The sequence below is a fragment of the Cariama cristata genome, unplaced genomic scaffold (genome assembly GCF_000690535.1).
Source record: "Cariama cristata isolate BGI_N322 unplaced genomic scaffold, ASM69053v1 scaffold13847, whole genome shotgun sequence".
In the NCBI taxonomy this organism is placed as follows: Eukaryota; Metazoa; Chordata; class Aves; order Cariamiformes; family Cariamidae; genus Cariama; species Cariama cristata.
In genome coordinates, this window is record NW_009626174.1 from 1 (window position 1) to 21,733 (window position 21,733).

General features: G+C 42.4%; 1 protein-coding gene across 1 annotated transcript in view; it reads left to right on the top strand.

The window, feature by feature from the left end:
* Positions 1-6,623: 6,623 nt before the first annotated feature.
* The window catches only part of LOC104164560 (dystrophin-like), a gene marked incomplete at its 5' end in the record, with an annotated part of 74,260 nt that continues 59,150 nt past the window's right edge, over positions 6,624-21,733 (top strand). Inside the window, 2 exons of the mRNA XM_009703919.1 lie at positions 6,624-6,685; positions 17,550-17,624. Coding sequence (XP_009702221.1) covers positions 6,624-6,685; positions 17,550-17,624 — 137 coding nt within the window. The remainder of the gene's footprint in view (positions 6,686-17,549; positions 17,625-21,733) is intronic.

A 21,733-nucleotide genomic window follows, 5' to 3' on the forward strand; every position in this document is an offset into this window, starting at 1 on the left:
TCGGGGTCTCTCAGGTGTTTCAGCCGAGTGCCCGCAGCGATCCCGCGCGCCGTGGAGGTGGGGAGTAGCGTGGGTCACCCTCGTCTGCATAGACCGTGGGGGGAAGCGGCCGTACCTTTCGCTCGTTACGCTGAAAAGGTCGACTTGCTGCCTGGTTTCTTCTGGGAACTTGAAACGGCGTTTAATTCCGCGCCTTTCCCCTCTCACGAGGCGGTGGTTTCGCGCTGGATGCGTTCGGTTGGAACACGTAGGACATGGCGATGCGAGATCACGCACACGCGTGGGTGTCCCTGTGCAGATGGGGGGCTGGTGGGGTGAAACCCGGGGTCGGGCCGGGAAATCGTGGGTGTGCCCGAGCTGCGGAGGGCTCCGGGGACGTGCCGAAAGGGTGGGAATTGGCTCTTTTCGTGACTCCTCAGGTTTTAAGGGTCAGCACGGTGCTGTAAAACGTTACCTGTGGAGGACATAGCGTGGATTGTAACTAGGTTCAGGTGTGAACTTTAACAGAATTCCTGCAAACAAACGTGCTTAGAGCTGTATAGCTTTTCTCAGTAATTTCGTGCTTAGAAATAATCTTCCAAGTTACAGGTAGAAGAGGCTGGGAGGGGATTCCCTCCGGGCCGTTGCATTGTAAGTGCTGTATCTCCTCTTGTTGTACGGTACGTTGTACGTACCAGCTACTGTAAAACATCTCGCAGGCTGGGACACCGGCCGTGTCCCCAGTCCTGAAGTTGGGCAGAGGAGTGGTTTTTTGCAGGTGTCCCTGTACGGAGCTGAGGAAACAAGAAACATGGTGATATGTAGGATCTTTGACCTTTCAGCGCGAAGGAATCGTTTGAGGCCGTCGCTGTTCGAGCCTGGGTTTGACAAGACCCTGCGGTGAAATGGCTTTGGCAGAAGCGGAGGGGCCAGGCTTCGTAAAGCCGGGGGGTCGGTGGAGAGGGACGGCTGGGCGGGCAGGCTCCCCGGCCTCAGCCGCTGAGCGGGAGTCTTTGCCCGTGACAGAGCGTACAAAATAAATGTTTAACATCAAGGGCAGAAAAAAAGAGTTACTATGCAGTACTTGGCAGTTGATATTTGCCCTTCTCCTGCTATTCATTTCCAGTATCGGCAAGAAACTTTAATATCTATCTGTGCCTGCCTTCAGCAGTCTGATAAATCTCGCAAAAGCCAATAAAACACGCTAAAGTCAAATTCATGCTGAAAAGACACTGATCCTTGGCTTAAACAGAAATAATCTCTGCACAGATCAGTAGTCTCTAGATTTACAGATGAAAACAGTAGTCCTTTGTAAAGCACAAAGGAATGCCACCTTTTTACATTGCTGATACTTTCCATAGCGGTAACTTGTTTTATCTAAGGGATTAATGAAATGCTGTAAAAAGACAAATATTACGTCTTCCTTGCAATCACTGTCATCTACTGTTGAAAACATTTTTCTTTTAAATAACTGGTAGTGTCTATTCATACAAACAATTTCAATTACATTTAGATTAGTTTAGTAAAATCCAAACAACTCTATCATGTTTATTTTGGCTTTTTGACAACAATCATAAGGCGGTTGGAGTAACGTTTTATTCATCGTAAAGCCAAAAGGTGGGAGGTATTGTAAATTGTGCTGTTTGAAAATGGATCAGTTCAGTGCTTTATATTACTTCAATTTTGGCTTCTTCCTAAGTGGTTGTAACTATTTATTTATTGCTACCTGATAGAATTTCTTATTCCGTGCACATCTACGCCCATGCACAGCTAGTTCCTGACGCATTTTCTAATCAAGGGTGAGGGGAGAAGCGCAGCAGAACTGGCTCAGGTATCACCAAGGAAGAGGGATGTAAAAGTTTAAAAAGGACTCTGCAGTTGCAACCTGAAATTCTGGACTCTGGAGCTGAGAAGTGAATACACGGGAGACTGAATTCTGGATATATATTAAAAAAAAAAAAAAAAAAAAGGAGGAGGAGTGCAATCAGGAACAGTTAAAAGGCTAGTGTTTCGATGTGACTTGTGCAGGAATGTTTGAGGGGGAATCTGTGCAGGAATTTGGGAGGGGGAGCATTGCTCTCCACTCCTCCTGCTGCTGGTGTTGCTCAGAAGTTATATAAAAGGAAGGAAGATAAAATAACTGTATTTTGTCCAAGCTGATCGAGTTGTAACAAGGGAACTCTAATTCAGCTAGTGGGTCAGTTAGGATATCGTCTCTTGATTTCAGATTTTCAGTGCTCCATGTGTTATTGGCTCTGCCGACACCGATGAGAGACAAATCTCTGCTGTTGGCAGGAGCGGAGGAGTTCACACAGGCATAGTGTGACAGAATTCCCCACGTAAAAATTATCCTTGCTAATATAATATAATCATCCTTTAATGAAGTGGTCCTGCAGTTCCCAAAGGATGTATTAAGTGAAGACTATGTTTTCATCCCACTGAATTATCGGTGTATTTAATGTGCCGGTCACACCAGTGCTTAGGTGTCACCATTATCCGTGGCTGCTCTTCTCCTTTACAGGCCTGGTTTTAATTTCCTTTCCACCTTTGCGGCTTAAGTCAGGTGAGGAAGAAGAAAATAAGCCACGTGAGCCAACTTATATTTTTAGTTGTTGCAGAACGTCTATGATTTAAAAGCTAGTGATCAATTTGGTTGACCTAAATGTAGAGCCAATTTGAGAAATGTATCCTCTGAGCATGTGCAATATTGCAAAACTACTGGCCGTGCGCACAGATGCCTTTTTATGTTGGAAAAGCATCTTGAGTACTTATTTCTGCACATATTCTCACCCTGCTTTAGCTGCTGCTAGTCAAGAGGACTTGTGCTACACTTTTCATGTCTTTCTGACTCGCGAGCTGTAAAGGGCCTTGTTCACCGGAGTTTGAAACTCTGGCAAACGCTTTGCTGCAGATCTATTAAGGATGCTACAGCATTCCCAAGTGTGGTTGAGGCTGCCTGAAACTGCTGAGCTGGCATTTCACTTCAGACGGTGTTCACAATAAGGGCATACACACAAATCCTCCCCCACCGGTCCAGCCCCAAAGCTCACAATTAAATGGCCTTTGAAAATGGCAAAGAGGCTTATGAAGAATAGCCTTGATGGAATCTAACCTTTCCTGGAGCTGCCCTTGTGTGCAGAATCGTTGATAACTTTCCGAGCTGAAAACATTCGGTTGAGAGGCAAACGCCTTTTAGCTGGAGTGAAATAGCTGCAGCCTTCCTGTGTTCTGCATGTCAAGTACCAGCAAAATCTGCCCTGGCTCAGTACGGGCACTCAACCTCTACAGCAATCACAGCGACCGAGGTTCAGTTCCCTTTAAAACTCTTGTATTTTCTTGCGAGAGCGCAGGTCGGTCCGTCGCGGCGTCTGGTACAGGGTACGAGGTTGGGTGATCCCTGCTGAATGGCGGAGGGCGGCCATGCCAGCGGGAGGGCGGCAGGGGCAAGGGTTAGGGTCTCTGCTGAGGTGACTTGTATAGCCTGAAGAAAGGGGTTTTTTCTCTAAGTTGCAGCTAAGTTTATAAATAAAGCAAAGAGGGGAAAGGTACCTGCCCTGCAAATTCAGTCTTTCTCACTTGCAGGTGAAGCAAATAGAATCATTCCTTACAAACTGTACATCTCCAAGAGAATTAATCTTGTACCATGGAAGAAAAGCACACCAAGTAGTGGTTTGGGGTTACTGGTATTAAAAATACCTGAAAACAGTTGGAGTCCAATGTTTCTTTGGCAATGGAAGTTTTATTTACAAGATGATAGGAAAAACAATTATGTATTTTCAGGATTATTAGTAAATACCATAAGCTTAAACCATACACACTAAATTCACTGATATATGATTTGGCCTTACCAAAAAAAAAAAAAAAGAAAATTAAAAAAAAATCAATAAATTACTCATCCGTGTAATGCTGATCAGTGATTAACCATAACAGTTTTCCACATGTGAGATGATCCTTTTGCTCTTCTAGCCAACACAGACGTGGGATTCCATAATCCTATAGAGATGCACCTTGCCAGATATCTGATGGCTTTTAAATATTTTAATGGGGAATCAGTGCCTTTGAAGGCTGCTAGGTTAACCGCTGTGGGGGCTGAAGTGGTCTAGTTTATCCATAAGGCAAGCTGGGGCTCCCAAACTAATTTCAGAGGGGAAGTCAGGCAGGTTATTTTCAGAGGTTTCTTGTAACTGTGTGCATAGGTTCTTTTTCCTCATTTTTTACTACATGATTTGGCATACAAACCCTGGTACAATTGCTGTTCAAATATCCCCCACTTCTGGGGCTACCTGCCCATGGGGAAGCAAGCCAGGGTGGCCAGGCTCATGCGTGGGGAACCGACGTTGGGTGCGAACAAACTGCAGTCCCAGGTCGGTGGGTTTCAGTGTTTATTTGGGTCTGCGGTCCGTTCACCTGAATCGTGACATCTCTGGCCACAGGGTTCTTCTGCGAGGAGTACGCTCCCTTCCTCTTTTCCTTTGGGCTGCTGTTTTATAAACAGAGGCTTCAGGTAGCCAAATTTTTAGAGACTCAGTGTGTAAATGAAGCTCTTTCTGTTTTTCTTCAAACATGCACTTTATAGCTGGGTATGGTAAAAGCTGCTGGTCCTGCTTTCTCTCTGCAGAACCTGCCCATGCCAAGCGTGGTAGGAGGTGCAGGAGCTCGGGTGCAGGTGGGTCAGATCCGCAGGTTTTCACTTGAAGCTACCCAGTTTCTGCATTTAAAAAAAAAAACAAAACCAAAACAGACCGGGCTGAGATTTCTGAATGTGGTTGCAGCCACTTCTCTTTGCAGGACTCATTTTTTACCAGAGTGAAGAACAAGACTACTTGTGCTCTTCTAGTGTCCTCCTCCCTCGTTCACTGCCTTCAGCCACCGCAGGAATTAGGAAGGGGAGGGGATGCTGAAGTTGATGAGAAAGGGCTTGTTTAAAAGCCTGTGCTCAACTAGGGCAGCACTATGGCAGCGTTTTTTCCTTATGCTTAGTGCTTGTGATCCCTTTCATTCTTTCTTGCAGTTACAGAGCAAAACCTGGAAAAATATATAGTAAGCTACTGAATGTATAGAGGTTACTGGGCCGGTAAAGTATTCACGTGGATCAAGTAAATAGCCTGTCTTTTAAGACCAAAATTAAATCATGCTAAGAAAGCATGTCATGGTTTTCTTTTTTCCTTGAGTAGGGGTGGTGTTGAAGTGGTTCATTGGAATTTTTACCCCTTCTTAGCCTATAAGGGGTAAGGGTGTACTTGGGAACATCGCTGTCCCAAAATGAGAACTCAAGGGCCGTTTGTTCTCTAAAACAACCTCATTGTGTCAGTCTTCCCACGCAGGGTTGGGCATACAGGTGCGCTCAGCCCGCTGCCTTTGGCTGTGGTTTGGTCTCGCGGAGCTGGAAGGTGTGTGCTCCGGGAGCAGCACAGCGCTGGGGACCACGTCCTGCTCTCCTGAATATTTTCTCCTGGATGATGTGTGTGTGTTGGAGCCAGGACATCTGATTTTTAAGTGCGAAAATTGCAAATGTGATTGCTAGCAATGGTGTGCTACATATGCTTTCCAGAATTTATTTTTTTTTTGTGAACACTCATGGTTGTCTTTTAATGTGGCTGAATTCTGTAGGAACAGGACTTTATTGACTAGAGGATAGGTTAGGAGAATTTTCTTTGAAGTTTTCTACATTAATGGAAACGTGATCACGTTAGCTATGCCATCCTTAAAAGAAAATCATATGATGTGTAACCTGAGGAGACATGAGTTGCTACTACACCCGTTAACACTTTATTTTGTTGGCTTTCTCACGCTGCACGTCTTTTGGCAAAATGTTGTGTTGCAAAGCTGAAGATTGCTAGCCTCAATGCAGAGACTGTCCAATTTACATTCTAGTCATGCTGCAGCATTTCATAACCCTGCTTTAGCATCTCCTTGGCTTCCCAACAGCTCTGCTGCCTGACACTACCCTGGGACCTCCTGAGCAAGGGAAGGGGCCTGGGAGTCCCAGGGAACAAGAGGAGCAGCAATGGTCTTTGCTAAAAGAGACCGTCGGTATGGGGGGTGTGATGTGTTGGGCTCAAAAGCGGTGTAAGCTGGTGGTGGGTGAGTGGGCTGTTGCATGGGGATTTCAGTGCAGATGTCTGGACCGAAAGGAAGGATTGCAGCCACTGCCTTGGGTAGCTCTTACCTACCTCATGGGAAAGCGTGGAAAGAGCACGTAGGGGAAAGTAGGTCAAAAATACCATGGATCGCAGCGTCTGGTTAGAATTTCCATAACTGCTCTAAGAACTAAACCCTTTTAAATGTCTGTCCTCTAGTTTGGAGGAACTGGAGAACGATCCATACAAAACAATGAGTTTTTAAGAATTGATTGGTGTGCTTACAAATTCCTCAAAACATTATGGTGTATCTGAATACTTGCTGTCTTTTTAATATTAGCACTACTTTTAATTTTGTTTCTTGAGGCCATGCCTAAATAAAGCACTTCATGTTAACGCCTCACGTTGAAAGAAGATGTGCCTACCGCTGCTGAGACCCCCTGCCAGAGCAGCTCAGGCTGCGGGCGAGGGTCTGGCACCGTGCTCTGATGTGCAACCCGCATCACTCACTGTGCGATGGAGAGAGGAATTTGACTTTACTAACTTCCATGTTTTGTATTGTAGCCATGAGACGCAAACGACCTGCTGGGATCATCCCAAGATGACTGAGCTTTACCAGTCTTTAGGTAAGACACCTCTACCAGATGTTTGGGTTTTTTTCAGTTGAATGAATTGTTAAGGCAAAGATTTCCAGAAGTCGTAAAAGAAAATTACGTGAAAGCAAGAGGCAGTGCTTTTAATCAAGGTTAAAATTTTCCGCAAGGGAAATATGTAAGGCATAATAACATGTTTCAAACATGCAATGGAAAAGATAGTATTTCAATTAGCACATTTGGAATGTGCGCTGGATTTACAAAGTAATTTGGGTGCATTGTTGCAAACTCTTACTGAAAGACTGAGACAGAAATTTGAAAAAAAAAAAAAAATCCTGAATCTTTTCACTGTCTAATCTGCTCTACAAAAGGCAGATGAAAAAATCAAACCAAGCTGCTGTTAAAGTTGACTTTTGGATGGTAGGAAGCCAACTGAAGCAATTTGCCAAACTGCGTTACCACTGCTTATTTTTAAAGCACTTTCAATACTTGGAAGGCATGGCAGCTGTCATGATGTCATTTTGAATACCCAAATTGCATGCTTATTATGACTTCAGATGTGCCTCTCTGGTAAGGGGGGGGAGGTGTATTATTTTTTAGCAGCTTTGGATTTTATTAACAGAAGCACATCTATAAGATAAAATAGGTCAATCCGTGCTCTAGTATAGGCTGCTTGGCAGACCATTTAATAGCTAACTCTTTGCTTTTAATGGTTCTGTTAATAAATAATAGAGAGTATAATAAAAATTAAGCTATTTCTCTAAAAGAAATATCAGTGAATATACTGCATTCATAAAGGAGGTCATGTCTGTACAGCACATGTGCATAAACCAGCTTTAAACAAGCCAGCTTGAGCACTAGAGCAGTCAAATCTACCATCCAGTGCAGGCTTATTTACCATGGTGAAGAATAGCTTAAATTGTCTCCCGCTAAACTCTAGTTTAGCTGCTGAAAACAATCTAATTATGCCAGCATAATCTATTTCAAGCTAACTCAGGTACGTCTACAGCGCTCTGCAGTTAAAGGCATAGCAAAAATATTTTAGAAAAGTGATATGATAAAATGGAATGAAACAGCATGAGCCTTTTTTTCCCTGTAGTATTAGCACTGTGGGAGCAGTTTGTTTAAAAATTAACCAGAATACAGCTCAGTGTGTCAAAAAGGGATATAAGATGTGTAAGTTCAGGCTAGCCAAATGCAAAAGCAGACATGTATTGACTTGCCATTTAATTGTAATGTATTGCCGTTTGTCTCCTTTATATTTTTACCCTTAAAGCGAGTGGTTTAAAAGATTCAGGACAAATAGTAATTGTACGTGCAGACATCCCTTTAATGCAGGTAGATCTTGAAACAGTTGCCTGTTAATTGAACCACAGGCTGACTGTGGCCTTCTTTGATCCAGAGGTTGCATGATATTCCTGATACTGTTGTTGGTCAGACCTAAAGTCTTGTTGCAACTGCTTTTCTTCTGGTATTTCCCTGTTTCAGCTAGAGTACTCTTGACTCTTTTGAATATCTTGAATACTCCTGAATCAGTTGAATGAAGTGAAGAGGTAACTATATATAAGGGAGAAAAGCGTCTTGATGAGTTCAGGTTAACAGTTCAAAAGATGTGTGACTGCTGAAGTCAGCGTGCATTTCATTTAACTGAGTCTTGTCACTATGAGCATCACCCAAATGTCAAGAGTTTAAGATATCCTTATTTCTTAGTGCATAAAGAAGGAACCTGTTTAGGCAGATTTTGGTTCTTTTTCTTATCCTGCTGTTTTCCTTTTCAGGAGCAAGGAGTGTCCAAAAGGACAATCCTCTTTCTGGCTAGTTTTATTTCTTGTGGGGTTGAGACCAAATGCTCATTAATATGGAAGCGACACTGATTTTAGCAAAGGTTGCAGAATGTGTATTTTTATTAGTAAACTTAGGTGTTCATATATGTGTACAAAACAGATTAGACTACGTGCTTCTTTGTGCACTGCCACATGGGGTGAAGCTTTGATAAAAGTGCTACTGAATAACCTACCAGTTTATTTTATTTTTGAATTGGGTGTATTCATCGTTGCCTAACTCTCATACAAATTGCATAATACAAGCATAACCCGTTTAGTCTTGAACAGAACCCTTGATGTATTTTCAGTGCTTTGCTTTGCCTCAGGTCAAAACGGTAATAATGGGATGTTTGAAGTCTTTTCAGACTGTTCAGTAATATTTTATCTGAGAAGATATTATTAAAGTCGATTTTGTATTGCATACTCATTAGATCCTATTATTTTTCCCATATTAGGATCCAAATATTGCTTCTCATTCATATGAAGGATCTAGTAAAGAGCTTAGTATGTGTGCATTTTAAAAATCTGGTAGAAAACATGAATTCTGCAATCCAGGTAAATGCAAAAAGGTGAGACCAAGCACATCAATGCTGTCAAGAGTTTTCATTTCCATTTTCCAACTCCTCCACTTAGCCTGGAGGGAATAATTGAGCTATGTGATGTAGCTCTCTGTACATCCCAGGTACTGACTGATGTGTTGCCTTTCCTTAAATCTGCCACACTTTAATTGGTGCCAGTATATCATAATTTGCTAGGAGATCCGTATGTCTAATTTAAATTCTTACAAATTACTGAAAGCTTAATTTTTTTTTAAGTGAATGAGGAAGATGCAGCCTGGCACAAGGTAATGTTCCTCATCTGCCTATGTCTTTAAGGCATAAGAGAAACTTGTGTTTAAAAAAAGAAAAGCAGTAATAATAGTTTTATTTTTCACATGTCAAATTCACACACCTACAAAGTGCTGCATTACATTTTTCTAAAATAGATGAATTCCAAGTTTGGAACTTATTGCCCTCAGCTTTCTGTCTTCAGAGGTTTGGGTGTTTATAAAAATGAAACTAAATTACTTGAGATCATTATTTGGTACTAATAAAAGAAGGTAGGGACATGCTGCGTACACTTTTGTACCTGATCAGATTGTTGGTCCAGAAGTCATGTGTCCTGCTTTCAATAGGGACTGCATCAGGGAAAGCAGAAAGAACCTGTAGGAAGAAATTACAAAATAACGTGCCCATGATGGGAGTATTCTCAAATTCTCTTTGAGCTCATTTGCTGAAACATGGCTGTTTATAAAGATACTAGTAATAACTGTAAAATATTTGATTTGAAATTTAATATTTGTATCAAAAATTTCTGACTGGTTGTTCTTTTAACAGAAGCTTTTCCTTTTTAAGATAGTAAAAATCTTGTTCTTGACTGCTTTTCTTTATTATTTAAACAACATAGCATTTTATCAGTTCTAATGAAGCATCTGCTGCTGACTCAAGTTGGGCAGTTTTCACTCTTCATTTAAAGTTATGGCTACTTAAAGTTACGTAATAAGCTGTCAGCATTAAATGACCTAATTGTTGTTTAATGGTCAAGTCAAAGTGGAAACAGGTAGTTGCAACAATGACCTTAGCTGTATCATTTAATGTATCTAGTTGATGTTGGTATAGATTAATTAAGAAGAAATTATATAAATTAAGAACAGAGAGAAAAAAGAAATGCTGAAACAGGAAAGGTAGTAAAAGTCGATGACAAGTGAGTCTCCGAGGTTCAGAGACTGACAGGCGTCCCCCAGTTTGTATTTACACCGTTATGAACCACTCCCATTTTCTTCCAGCTTCCCTCCGAAAGTCTTCAAAGTACCAAGAACTGCTCGGGCTGCTTTTCCTTCCAAAAGCAGTTCCCCTGCAGCAGATTTGGGTTTTTTTACACTGTTCTTTTACAGTCCCCTCACAAATTTTCTCATCCTTCATGATGGCTCCAGGGTATCACTGAAATGAGAATTTGTGTTGTTTCATTGTCCTGGAGAGTTCAAGGACCTTTGAGTGAGGGGAGAGATGGGAAGAGCAGGAATCAATGTGGTCTGGGATTGCTTAATTTTTTTCAGATGATCTTCTGAGAGTGAACATTTAATGGCAGGCAGCTTAGCTCAGAATGATGGTGTTTTGCCTTTAAGCTGAAAATGACCCTAACCTTTGCAGTGATGGCCCAGGAGAACTTGGCTGTGGTGTGACGCTGTTAGCGTCCCCCTCCTCCAGCCTCCCCATGTCGTGTCAGTCCAAGTCTCCCCGGGGTTCATTAGTGTCACTGTGGACAGTAATTGCAGCAGCAGGGTGCAGTCAGAAACGTTGCCCTGTGCATCTGTTTCTCTCTCCTAACTCTCCAAGGCAAGAGAAGAGGGTGAGAAACACCCTCACCCTTGCAGGCTGTGGTGTGCTGGTGACAGCTTTCCATTTGATTTGGAAGGATGAGGGGCAGTTCTCCGTGGAGTGCATGGAAGGGATGTCGGAGTTGCTTAGCAGGAGGCAGGAGAACGGAGGAAGGTAGGGCTGAGCCTCCAGCGGGCTTTCGGCAGCAGCCGCTGTGTTGATCTTGTGACTGGCTGCTCTTGTGCAGTGGCGTGAGCCTCCCGCTCCCAGTGACTGAGGTGGATAACCTGTATCCTTTTTGGGCTGTGTATTTTAGTTTGTCTGTCTGAAATGCTGCCCGAAGAGGCTAAACTGCCCCTCTCTGCCATAATAGTTTTTGGTACAAACCACTTAAGCATGTATTTGATATGAGGTTTTATTCATATTTGACTAATTGTTTTCCACACTTGTACTAGTAAGATGTGCCTATTGCTCACATCAGTCGTTTGATTTCTGCAGAAGTCCTGTGAGAGGATACATACAGTCTTTCTTTAAAGGTTGTTTATTCACTGTTGTCCTTTTCAAGCTAACTAGAATCTGAGTAATAAAACTTCTCATTTCAGAAAACAGGATTGGTTGGGTTCTGTCAGCCTTGGGTAGTAGTCAGACCTAGAGTGGGTCATCTTTCTAACAACATGTGATTGCATCCTGTGTAGTCATACACCTAGCAGACCGTAAACGTCACTGTGGCAGAGAAGTAGAAGTTAACCTTGCATCCCTTGAAGCTGAAACCATAGGAGTATTAGCAGTGAAGGAGGGTATTAGAGAGACAGCAAAGTAATGTTCTGTTATGGAATAGGTGACCGGTATGGGAACATTTTGCTCAAGAGTATTGCAGTCTTGTTTTGCAAATGGACACTTTTCATTAATATTTTTGAAGTTGTTTGTTTGCTCTTTATTTATTTTAGGATTTTCCACTATGACTACTTCTCATCTAGTGTACATGAAGGGTTTTGACCTTTCTGACTGCAAACTCTACTCACATCCCAGCCCCGTAATGGGGTGTAACCCAGGTGTACATCATATCCTTTCTTATATTTTTGGGTTTGCAGGCTGAAGAAAAGCCATTACATGCTAAAACTAAATTCCCGAAGGTCACGTCGGTTGATCCGGTTAGCGGGATGCTAGCACATGCTGTGGTGTTCATCCACTTGGTGTAGATGCAGTCAGTAGCATTTTGGTGCCCCGGGTACCTCCCACTTACTAATTTGTACAGACGCTGTCAGCTTTTTTTATTCAGCGGGACAGGTCTAGTACAGCGTGCTGTATTGTTTCGTGGAGAGTGGTTAAGCTGTATGTCTGTATGTATAGTAACACTGTTCACTGTTATTTTTTTCTCAAAGCAATGTAGATGATAGCATTCATTATTGTTATAATAAAAGAGTCGATGGCTGAGACTCAACTGATATTAAGCAATGTTACTTGATTAATTTCTTTGCGCATTTGTCTCATTTGCATTTTTAAATTACAATTCCTAAAGAGGCAATATATGTCACTGTAGGGCATCATGAAATGATTTATATACAGGTTTTGGGCAGCAGGAGGAAACTCAGCATTCTTACCAGCTGCTCAGGGAATCACAGCTGTATTGAATCGATGTGAGATGAAGCTTCTTGAAAAGTCAGAGTGCCGTTAATGGCTGATGAAACATGAAAGCTTAAGTGGCTGGTAGTGGAATGATGGTCTGTTCAGGACTGTACCGTAAACAGGTTCTAACCTCTGTTCGGTAGGCAGTGTCAGAGACAACAGTGACATGCAATTCCCAAAATAGTTTATCCACTGCAGGCAGCGTATTTAAGAACAGCCATATGAACATGTCACAAGCTATGGTTGAGTAAGACTTTCAGGTTTTGAGGTGTGTCACTGTGGAATATGTATACTCATATTCCAATGTATATTCTGGAAGTTAGCATGGGAGGATTTAAAAAAAATAAATTACAGTATCTTATTTGTTGATGTTGTGTCAGTAGTCAGTGGGACATTCCAAAAGGTGGTTTGAATTTTTGATACAAATCACTGACCACGTCTCAGATGAGTGGGGTTTTTTTACCTGATTATCCACTGGCAAAAGGATCTGCTATGTGTAATTACATCTGTTTCTACAATACTGTAGAAATACAACATTGGAAAATGTGTTGATGAGACTCTTAGCGCTTTTGACGAAGAGCATAACCCTCAGGTTTTGAGATTTCTATCAACATGCAGAATTATGCGGAAAAGGTTAGGATTTAATTATCTGATCATCTTTCCATAATATTTCTGATTTGAGTTGTTTCTATCAGCAGTCTGAAGTCCTCTTCATTAAAGCTGCATGTGTAATAAGAGCACTAGTTCTTGTTCAATGTTATTCATATTAATATGAATGAATGTAAGAATATGAACATATTCATATGTTGTAGGCGTATGAGGGATGTGGAGGAAATCACTTTTCTAGATAACCTTCCATCTACTGCATTAGCTGCCATGAAGCAAAGGGAGGTGCTTGTCATGTCTTAAATGAAAAAAAGCAAGCAGCGAAGGAGATTTCCTAGTTTCTGAGAGTCACTGATGCTTTGGCACGCTGAACTCCTTTCACCAGGACAGCGGGAGGGCTGCGGCAGAAGCTGGGGAAGGTCATGGAGATATCGTACTGCTGTGTTGGTGGGAATTGTTCATTGCTGCGAAGGCATCAGCTGTAAGCACCTGCCCCATCTTACGGGTCTTCTGTAAAGCGATCTGAAGTCTTCTCCCCTAGGAAGATTTATATTCCCTTGAACAGGGAGGTTGTTCATGGCTGAGTGACGGGAGAACCGTGATTTCTCCTTTATCTGGGATGTAAATACATGTGTCACCAAATACTCCCATGTGATCCTTCCCAGGGGCCAGGCGACCTCGTCCACTACGTTGTCGTTCAGACCATAAACAGATTATGCTCTTGAGCACTTAACGTTTTTTGTTCAAAGCCTGAAAGTTACCTTCTGAGCAGTGAGGACTGGGAGTATCATTAAACAACCTGCAAAAGTTTCACATACTCCAAGGGCTTTTCAGCCCTCTGACCACCTCCTTTGGGCGACGAGACGGTGCATACTTCCTCAGAGTAGGAGGAAAGGGCTGGAGGAAAGCTCGCCTGGTATACTGAGCTCTCCAACCTGCTCAGAGATGATAAAAGCTTTGGAGTCGAGGCTTAGTGGGTCCTGACTCTTTTAGTGGGTTGTTTGGGAGTGGAGAAAGCATCAGATTTTTTCCCTCAGGACTCAGGAAGGGGGCAGGGAAAAACCCTCACAGGGAAGGAGGAACTACTGGTGTTTCCGTAGGCCCTCGGAAGGTTGCTGCCGCTGGAGCCTCCATCCTCCCTCCGCCGCACGTCTCCGGCAGTAGCGGCTGGCTTGTGGCCCAGCACCGCCTGACGCTGCCTCACTCCACATCTCCTCCCTTGCTGTTAGTGGTGATGCTATCTGCAACGCTCCCGAGCCCAGTGACCATTCCCTGACAGTCTTATGTTCTATGGTTCGTTTAAATGGGGTCATATACCAGCAAGGGAAATATTTTGAATCCAATTAGGAGAGGCCTGGGCTCCCCTCGTTGCTCCACAGAGCAACACATTTGTTCCAGCAGTAGCTCCGGGGGAGGAAAGACACCACTGGCAGTTGGATAGGAGTAGGGAGGGGGAAAAGATAAATCATTAAGATTCAGTGACCCTAAATGATTGTCACCACCCAGTAAGAGAGCTGTCCCTCGGGAGCACGGAGGTGGTGGCATAAGGAAGGTGGAGGTGAGCAGTTGACATGGGGACAGTAACGGGGCACGGGCCAATACTGGTGACAGCAGTGAAGGTGGGAGCGGGGGCGTGCAACGCCTCAGCACGTAGAGCCAAACGATGACATTGCTGCTACTTTCCCAAAACCTGAGATGAGGGCTCTGAAACTAGCTCCTGACATTGCTTGTCGATCATCTACAGCAGATGCTTCTTGGCAGCAATGTCATTAAGGTTGGTAGTAAATTCAGTTTGTATTACATATACAGGAAAATAGACGTAAACTACAGCACTTTCAGGATTAAGTGTCTTCATGAATTGTATTTCTGCACTGATCAAGGCCTGAAATATGCATATATATTTACTAATATTTCTTAAAATGTCAATAAGAAGTAGAGGAGCTTTTTTCAGAGTACTCAGAGAAAATTTAGGGAAGGCTTCTTCATTTTATCAAACGCTAACCATTATCTAGTATATATTCTTTTCCAGAATAGAAGTGCAGATTTACAGCAAGGGTGCAAAATGTAACTGAGGTCACAGTGTGTTTGCAAGAGACTGCTTTATTAATTTCCCTTCAAAACAAATTAAGTAGCTTTATTTAAACTGCTCACTGTATTCCACACCACATTAAGGCTTCTGGACCTGTCAGGATGATTGTGAGGGGGGGAGCTGGCAGGAGTAGTACGCAGGAGAACTGCCCATTAAAAAGGTGTGTGGAACTGTGCAAAGAAAAAGGAATTATATACAAAGCTGAAACTTTCCCTTCTGCTGTAAGATGTGGTTTAGAAATGTTCCACAGCTTTTATTAAGGTATAAAAAAACCTACTGAATTATCAAACCTCAAATTACTCATTCAGAACAGCTTATTGAAAATTAATGTAATTGAGACTATATTCCCTCTGCTACCTGTATCTGTACAGCATTGTAAATGATGTTGGGATAGTTAGACCCAAGCTACCGCATTGCAAACAGCTTTATGGCACCTCAGTGCATATGCCAGCAAGGAACTGTTTTCTGTTTGCCCTGGTTTTCATCATATTCTTTCTCCAAGAGGCTGCCAGGCTTAGAGGCAGCTTATTGGGCTAAATGGACCTTTATTCTGAGCCAGTATATTTTTTGTAATGTTCTTTTTTGTATTTACATAGTAGTTTATATTTTCCAAACACTTTCCCATCATTAACTTCTTAGGCCCCACGGGTTCCATCAGTAAATTAAATGCATTCACCAGTGTTGCTGGGTGCGGAAACTGGCTGGCACAAACAGTCCAGTTCTGTGCTAGGAAAAAAAACTTAAATTACCGGTTGCCAAGCGATCTGTTGAGCATGGTCTCTAGATGGCTGAAATGCCCAGGAGTGTCTGTGCCCAGGAATTAGTCGGGGAGGTGGCAGGGCAGAGGCCTGCCAGCAGCAGGCTGGTTTTTCAGTGGTGGGGGTGACAGGGCTGTAGTACACGAAGTGCCCCCCACCACTCCTCGGTTCCCAGGGCAGGTAGCTTCCCTGGGAGGTGCTGGCAATGCCACTTGGGAAAAACTATCGGTTCGTGGACATGCCCCCAAAACAGCAACCACAATAGCTTACCCGAGTTCTCTTTGTTGAAGGTATCAGCATGAAGCTGCACAGGCAGCTTAGGTACCTGTTGATCTACTTGCACAAACAAAAGCCGGATTTGCACACTCACTTCTGCATCCTGAGTTTGATTCTGAATAATGCAAGTGGTGGTGTAGCTGCACTGTAGTCTTGGTGTGCCAAATCTAGTTGTAAATGACGAGTTAGCCAATGTGCTGGTACTGATGGCGGAGATTCAGCCACAGTACTTTCAGCCTCACTTTCAGTGAATTTTGTCTTCATTGTTGTTGTAAATGGGGTTTGCCCAAGGCCACCCCAGCAATGCCAGGGACAAGATTAGAATAAGGGCATCTTCCTCAGTCTGGTTTCACAGAAGAGAAAGGTGCAGATGCAGTTTCCTGGCCAGATTTGGTCCAAGACAACCCCTCCTTTCTTTTCAGTTTTATTAGTGTTCACTTCTTAGGCTACAGACCAGTTGCTGTGCCTTGCTGTGGAGATCATCACGATTCGGTGCTGAATAACGTTCGGGTAGCTGCCACTGAGCCTCCCACGTGCTGAAAGGTTTCTCTGTTCTGGTGTGGTGTGACTGGTTTGGTGCATGACCTTGTCCCTGCAGCATCCCGGGAGGTTTTGCAAGCCATGGTTAAACTATTCAGTGGGGACTTGTGCTGGTGTCCTTGTTTTGTTAACCGCAGGAGAAGGAAGGCTCTATCAAAAATCGCGCCGCACCATGTGCTCGTACCCGGGTGCCATTCCCCGTTGTGGTGCCGCAGCCCACCGGCTCCCTACCATTTCAGAGGTGGGAACCCAGGGGCTCACCTGGCTGGGTGAGCTGGCTTCTCACCGGGAAAGGTCTGCATCTTGGGGTACGGCTAGGATGTGCTTAGGTGGAAAGCACAAAATTTCATTGTCTTTCTTTTAAAGTTCGTTTTTAGCAGTAGCTGAGAGTCGCCTGTTTTTTCCTGGGCAGAGCTCTTCTCTTGAGGGTGCCTGCAGGTGGCCTGGCTGGTGCATGGGGCCGGCCAGGAGGAGTTCCAGGTTCTTCTTTCTCCCACAGTGCCTGCGGTGTGAAAGGCTGCCGTGTTGTCAGGCAACACTGCTGCAGTCACTGATGTTGTCCTTTCAAGTGCTGTTAAGTTCCGTGCCTTTGAACAAAAGGAAGTAACACTTTAGGACTTAGTGTTTTTCTTTTGCATGATTGATTGTCAAGGTTTGAGGGCTTTTGCTCAGTGAAGTAGAGTTTCTAATGTTTTGGGTTCTTTTTTTCTCTGTTTGTTTAACCAATTAGTATAATCTTGTAGTTCAACTCAACATCTTTGTGAGTCTGGTTATTTTTAAGGTGTAAAGCTGATCTTTTATTTTAATATTTCCACCCTACAGCTGACCTGAACAACGTCAGGTTCTCGGCGTACAGGACTGCCATGAAACTCCGCAGGCTGCAGAAAGCCCTTTGCCGTAAGTATGTGCCTGTGCCTCACTCGCTACCGGGAGGACTTGATGACCAACGCACAAGTTTATTCTCAACTTTCAGAAGCAGAAAGTCACCCCTACACATAGCCCCACCTCTGGCTGGTGCACAGAAACCTCTCACCTGAAGGGTCTTCTGCTGCCACCGGTTTGCACGTTCCTTGCGAAACCAAAGTGCTGGATGGTCTGCAGACCTGTCCCTTGTAAGACACAGCAGCGGATCAGGAGCAAAGCTAACATCCCCTACATATTTCTTGTCTTTATACTCTTTAGCCGGGTATTTTCACTGTGCTCATTACTGGAGCCATGTCCTACGTCAGCCACAGCTTTACAGCTGAAGACCAAAGAAACAGGACTGTAGTGCATTGGGAACAGTGACAGGTTGGGTGACATAATGGCTCCAGAGCTGGAGTTGCTCATGGTTTGTTAAGTTGAATCTTGAACCCTGAGGGGTTGTTGCCTTTAAACGAGATCGTCATGATAAACATTTAGCTTCATTTTCCCCCAGCTTTTGGTTCTGTTCAGAAGTCTCTCATCAACCATACATTAGTGATGTGCATGTTCTAACATTTTAATTCTCTCAGCTGGTGTATGGTATTTTACCTGTCACTGGAGTTACATTTCCTCTTCAGTTTGTTGCAACTTGATACCTAAATAATTTGCTCATGGTTTTCTTGGTAGGCCAATCAGTTGCCAAAGCAAGCAGTTTATTAGGCGGTACAATTTGGAGGGTTATTAAAATATTTTAACATTCACGATTCAGCATTTAATTACAGGGTTAAATTTCTGACACAGTTGCAAATGTCTCAACTGTTGATTTATTTCAAGTTTGGATTTGTGCTCACATGCTTTCTGGAACTGTGTCAAACCTCGTTGTTTTTGAGCATGTTTACTTTTAGGCTTATAAGCATGGGTGAATTCTACTAATGAACAGACTTAATTTCTGAATGTATAAAAAATAGAAAAAAAAAAGGAAAAAATAAACAATAGGTGGAAAGTCTTGTAATATAATGAAAGATTTCAACATGAATGCAGTGAGAAAGAATGAATTACGATGATCAGCAATACAAATGTCTTTCCATGGCACAGCACTCCTGCCACACTCATTGTAAAGAAACCGGAGTGATATGCAGTGAAAAGTATTAATAATCAGTGTAGCACTGAAGTAAGGAACTAAAATTGTTGGAATTACAGGTTTCTCTAGCTGGCAGTGCACAAGTGTACCTTGTAGCAGGTTTTTACGGCTCAAAGTACAAAAGTTGTCGTCCTGTTTTATCTGTATTACTGTGATTCCTAACACTGAATAATTCTAGATTCATCTTGGACTTTACAGGGTGGAATTGTAATTATGCACACAAGTCAGTTCATCTCTTGAGGTTACACTTAGGTAGATTTTCTGAGAATGGATGTTTTCAGAGACATGCAGTGGCGCTTACACTGATAACTTTAGCACATTCTTCATACTTGTATCTAAGGAGAAGTATTTAAGGAATTTGGTTAGCAGTCTTTGTTCTTACAAATATTTTTGCTTGGAGACACCATCATTGTATTTGTGTATTCTATGAGTTCAGTGTCGCTTGTGAAGTCAGTTTAATTAGATTTTTTTAAAAAAAACCCAACTCATTACAAAATTCTTTTCCTGTAGTTTGGCACTAGGAGAAATAGAGCACAGTGCTGGGTTTCAGGGCTCCTACGCATAGCCAGAAGTCCTAAATTCCACTTGCAGTAGGTGTTGCTTTCAGCGCTTATTTTTTATTTCAGTTTTAGAATTACAGGAGTTTAAATATATATGTATATTCTTTTCCGCAAACTTTGTAAAAAGCAGAGCAGTTTTTTTTACTGAGGAGCACTCTAAAGGTGTGTGCACAATAAAAGGCTCACAAAAGTGAAGGTACAGCCTGTTTCTCAGTGTCAAGAATAGAAGCACTTTTTAAAATGAACTATACTTAGACTTTAGTTCTTTTCGGTTTGTACATCAGCCCAATGAACATTAAGACACTAGGATATTAAACCTAAAGAATAATATGGAAAATGGTAATCCTTAACAAATAAATTCTAGTGTATTTTGTTACCTTAGAAGAATCTAGTGTGTGGCTCTATCATCGCAACCTTCGAAATTATTGTGGGCATGCTAGGTGTAACTGTTGCACTGGGGGTTTTTTAAATGTATGGTTTCCTTTGATAATCACATCAAAGCATGTTGACTTTCTTGTTTTGCTGCTCTTAAAAGATCAGATCTTCAAGTGCAAACCACATCTGAACATTGTGATGTCAATAAAATGAGATGTATTCACAATTTTTTTCTTGGAGATGCAGCAAAAGAAAATATTCAAGAACTTCTGTTAGGGTGCTTTTTTCCTTTAGTTTTATGCAGGCTAGATTAAATATATCTTTTCAATGTATCAACCAACAGCAGCAGGTTACAGAGGAGATGGTCTTGCATTCTGGGAACACCATTAATACTTTTTATCACCAGCCATATGTTGAGTTTTCCCTAGGTTCAGTATGTGACCTCCACAATATACTTTCTCCTGCCTGTTAGTTGTCACTTTTGCCCTTCAGTTGGTTAGTTGTTCCAGGTCTTCTTTTTTATTTTTCCTGCAATCTGGCCACAGGTTGGTGTCTAGTTGCAAACATCCTAACTTTTTTTCTCTTGCCTTAGAGGCCAAAGGAATATGTATATGCTTGAGTTAGATTTCAAAATAAGCTAGAAGCTACTGCTCACACAAATTTTGGAGTCACTTTTGGAATTTTAAATAGAAGAGAACAAAAGAGTGGCGGAGAACCCACAAAAAGTACAAAACATAAAGTGATATGGTTTATTTCAATTAAAGCTTTGCAAATCACTGAATGACCATGAATATACAACTCTTCAATACATATCTGGCTGTTGGGGCTTGTCTTTTGAAAGTCTGTCATTCACGGAACCTCCATCCTTGCTTTCAGGAAAGAAATACGCCATTCCTGGTCCTGGAGGGGACCTCCACCCCATTTCTTTAATCTTGGTGGGAAAGATGCATGAGGCGCTTAATGTGGCAAAGGCCAGAGCCACTCTTCTTCCCATAAATAGAAGTTCCCTAAAGCAGAGCGTGGTAGCAAACACTTTTTGCTTATTATAGAATGAATGTGTGTGATTAACTTCAAGATAGGACAGGAGGTTGATGAAGAGTGGGGTGAAAGGCTTTTCAGAAGTTGCTGCTTATTAGTGGGAAAAGCTTTCACAAAGTGGAATGACCTCTGTTTAGCAGTAGCTGCATATATAATTAAGCTGCCACTCAGATGCCTGAGGGGTTCATTTAATTACTGTTGATTCATAGTCTCAAAGGAACTGAGAGTTCAGCCTAAAGCTTGGAGTTAAAGGTGTTGCGAAAGCAGTGCTCCATTTCCAATTTGACTAATAAATTATTAGAAGAAAAGCGTCTTTCTGAGACTCTTAGGAATGAGTCTGATAAATATGCTTTTGTGGGATATAACACTGACCTTAGAATAGCTATATTTTATATGCTAGTAGGTTAAACATAATATTCCAGAAGATTTTCGTTTAATAAACATCTATATGCTAATGTGAAAAAAAGTACAATTCCAATAAAACCCTGCACAAAACCACAGATTCAAAGTTAAATTTCTGGGTACAATAGTGGGGATAGCATTCCAAGCTTTCCTTATTCACTCTAGCACTGGGTGTGTCAGACCCACAGGATGAAATTTTCAGAAGTGCTTAAGGGATTTATTAGCAGAAGTCCCTATTGATTTCCAATGAGATTTATACTCCTGAAATTCTTTTGGCAGTTACGACATCCCAGCGTACTGTCCATGCAGCATTACCAGGCAGCCCTGCATCCAGCTAAAGTATTATTCATCATCGCTAGGACATCAAAGGGTCAGTTTCATCCTTGGTAAAACAGGATACTCAAGTGTGAATTTGGCGAATGTGCCCTTAAGCTGGATCAACTTCAAAGAAAAATTCCTGTATGGCGTTCTGCATTTAGCCTTTGCACTTTTTTTTTTTTTTGGACGTTACTAAGAGGTGTTGCTTACCAGGACTTAACAAAGCACATTTTTATTCTAGCAAGAGAAAAACTGGTGTTGCAGTTGGG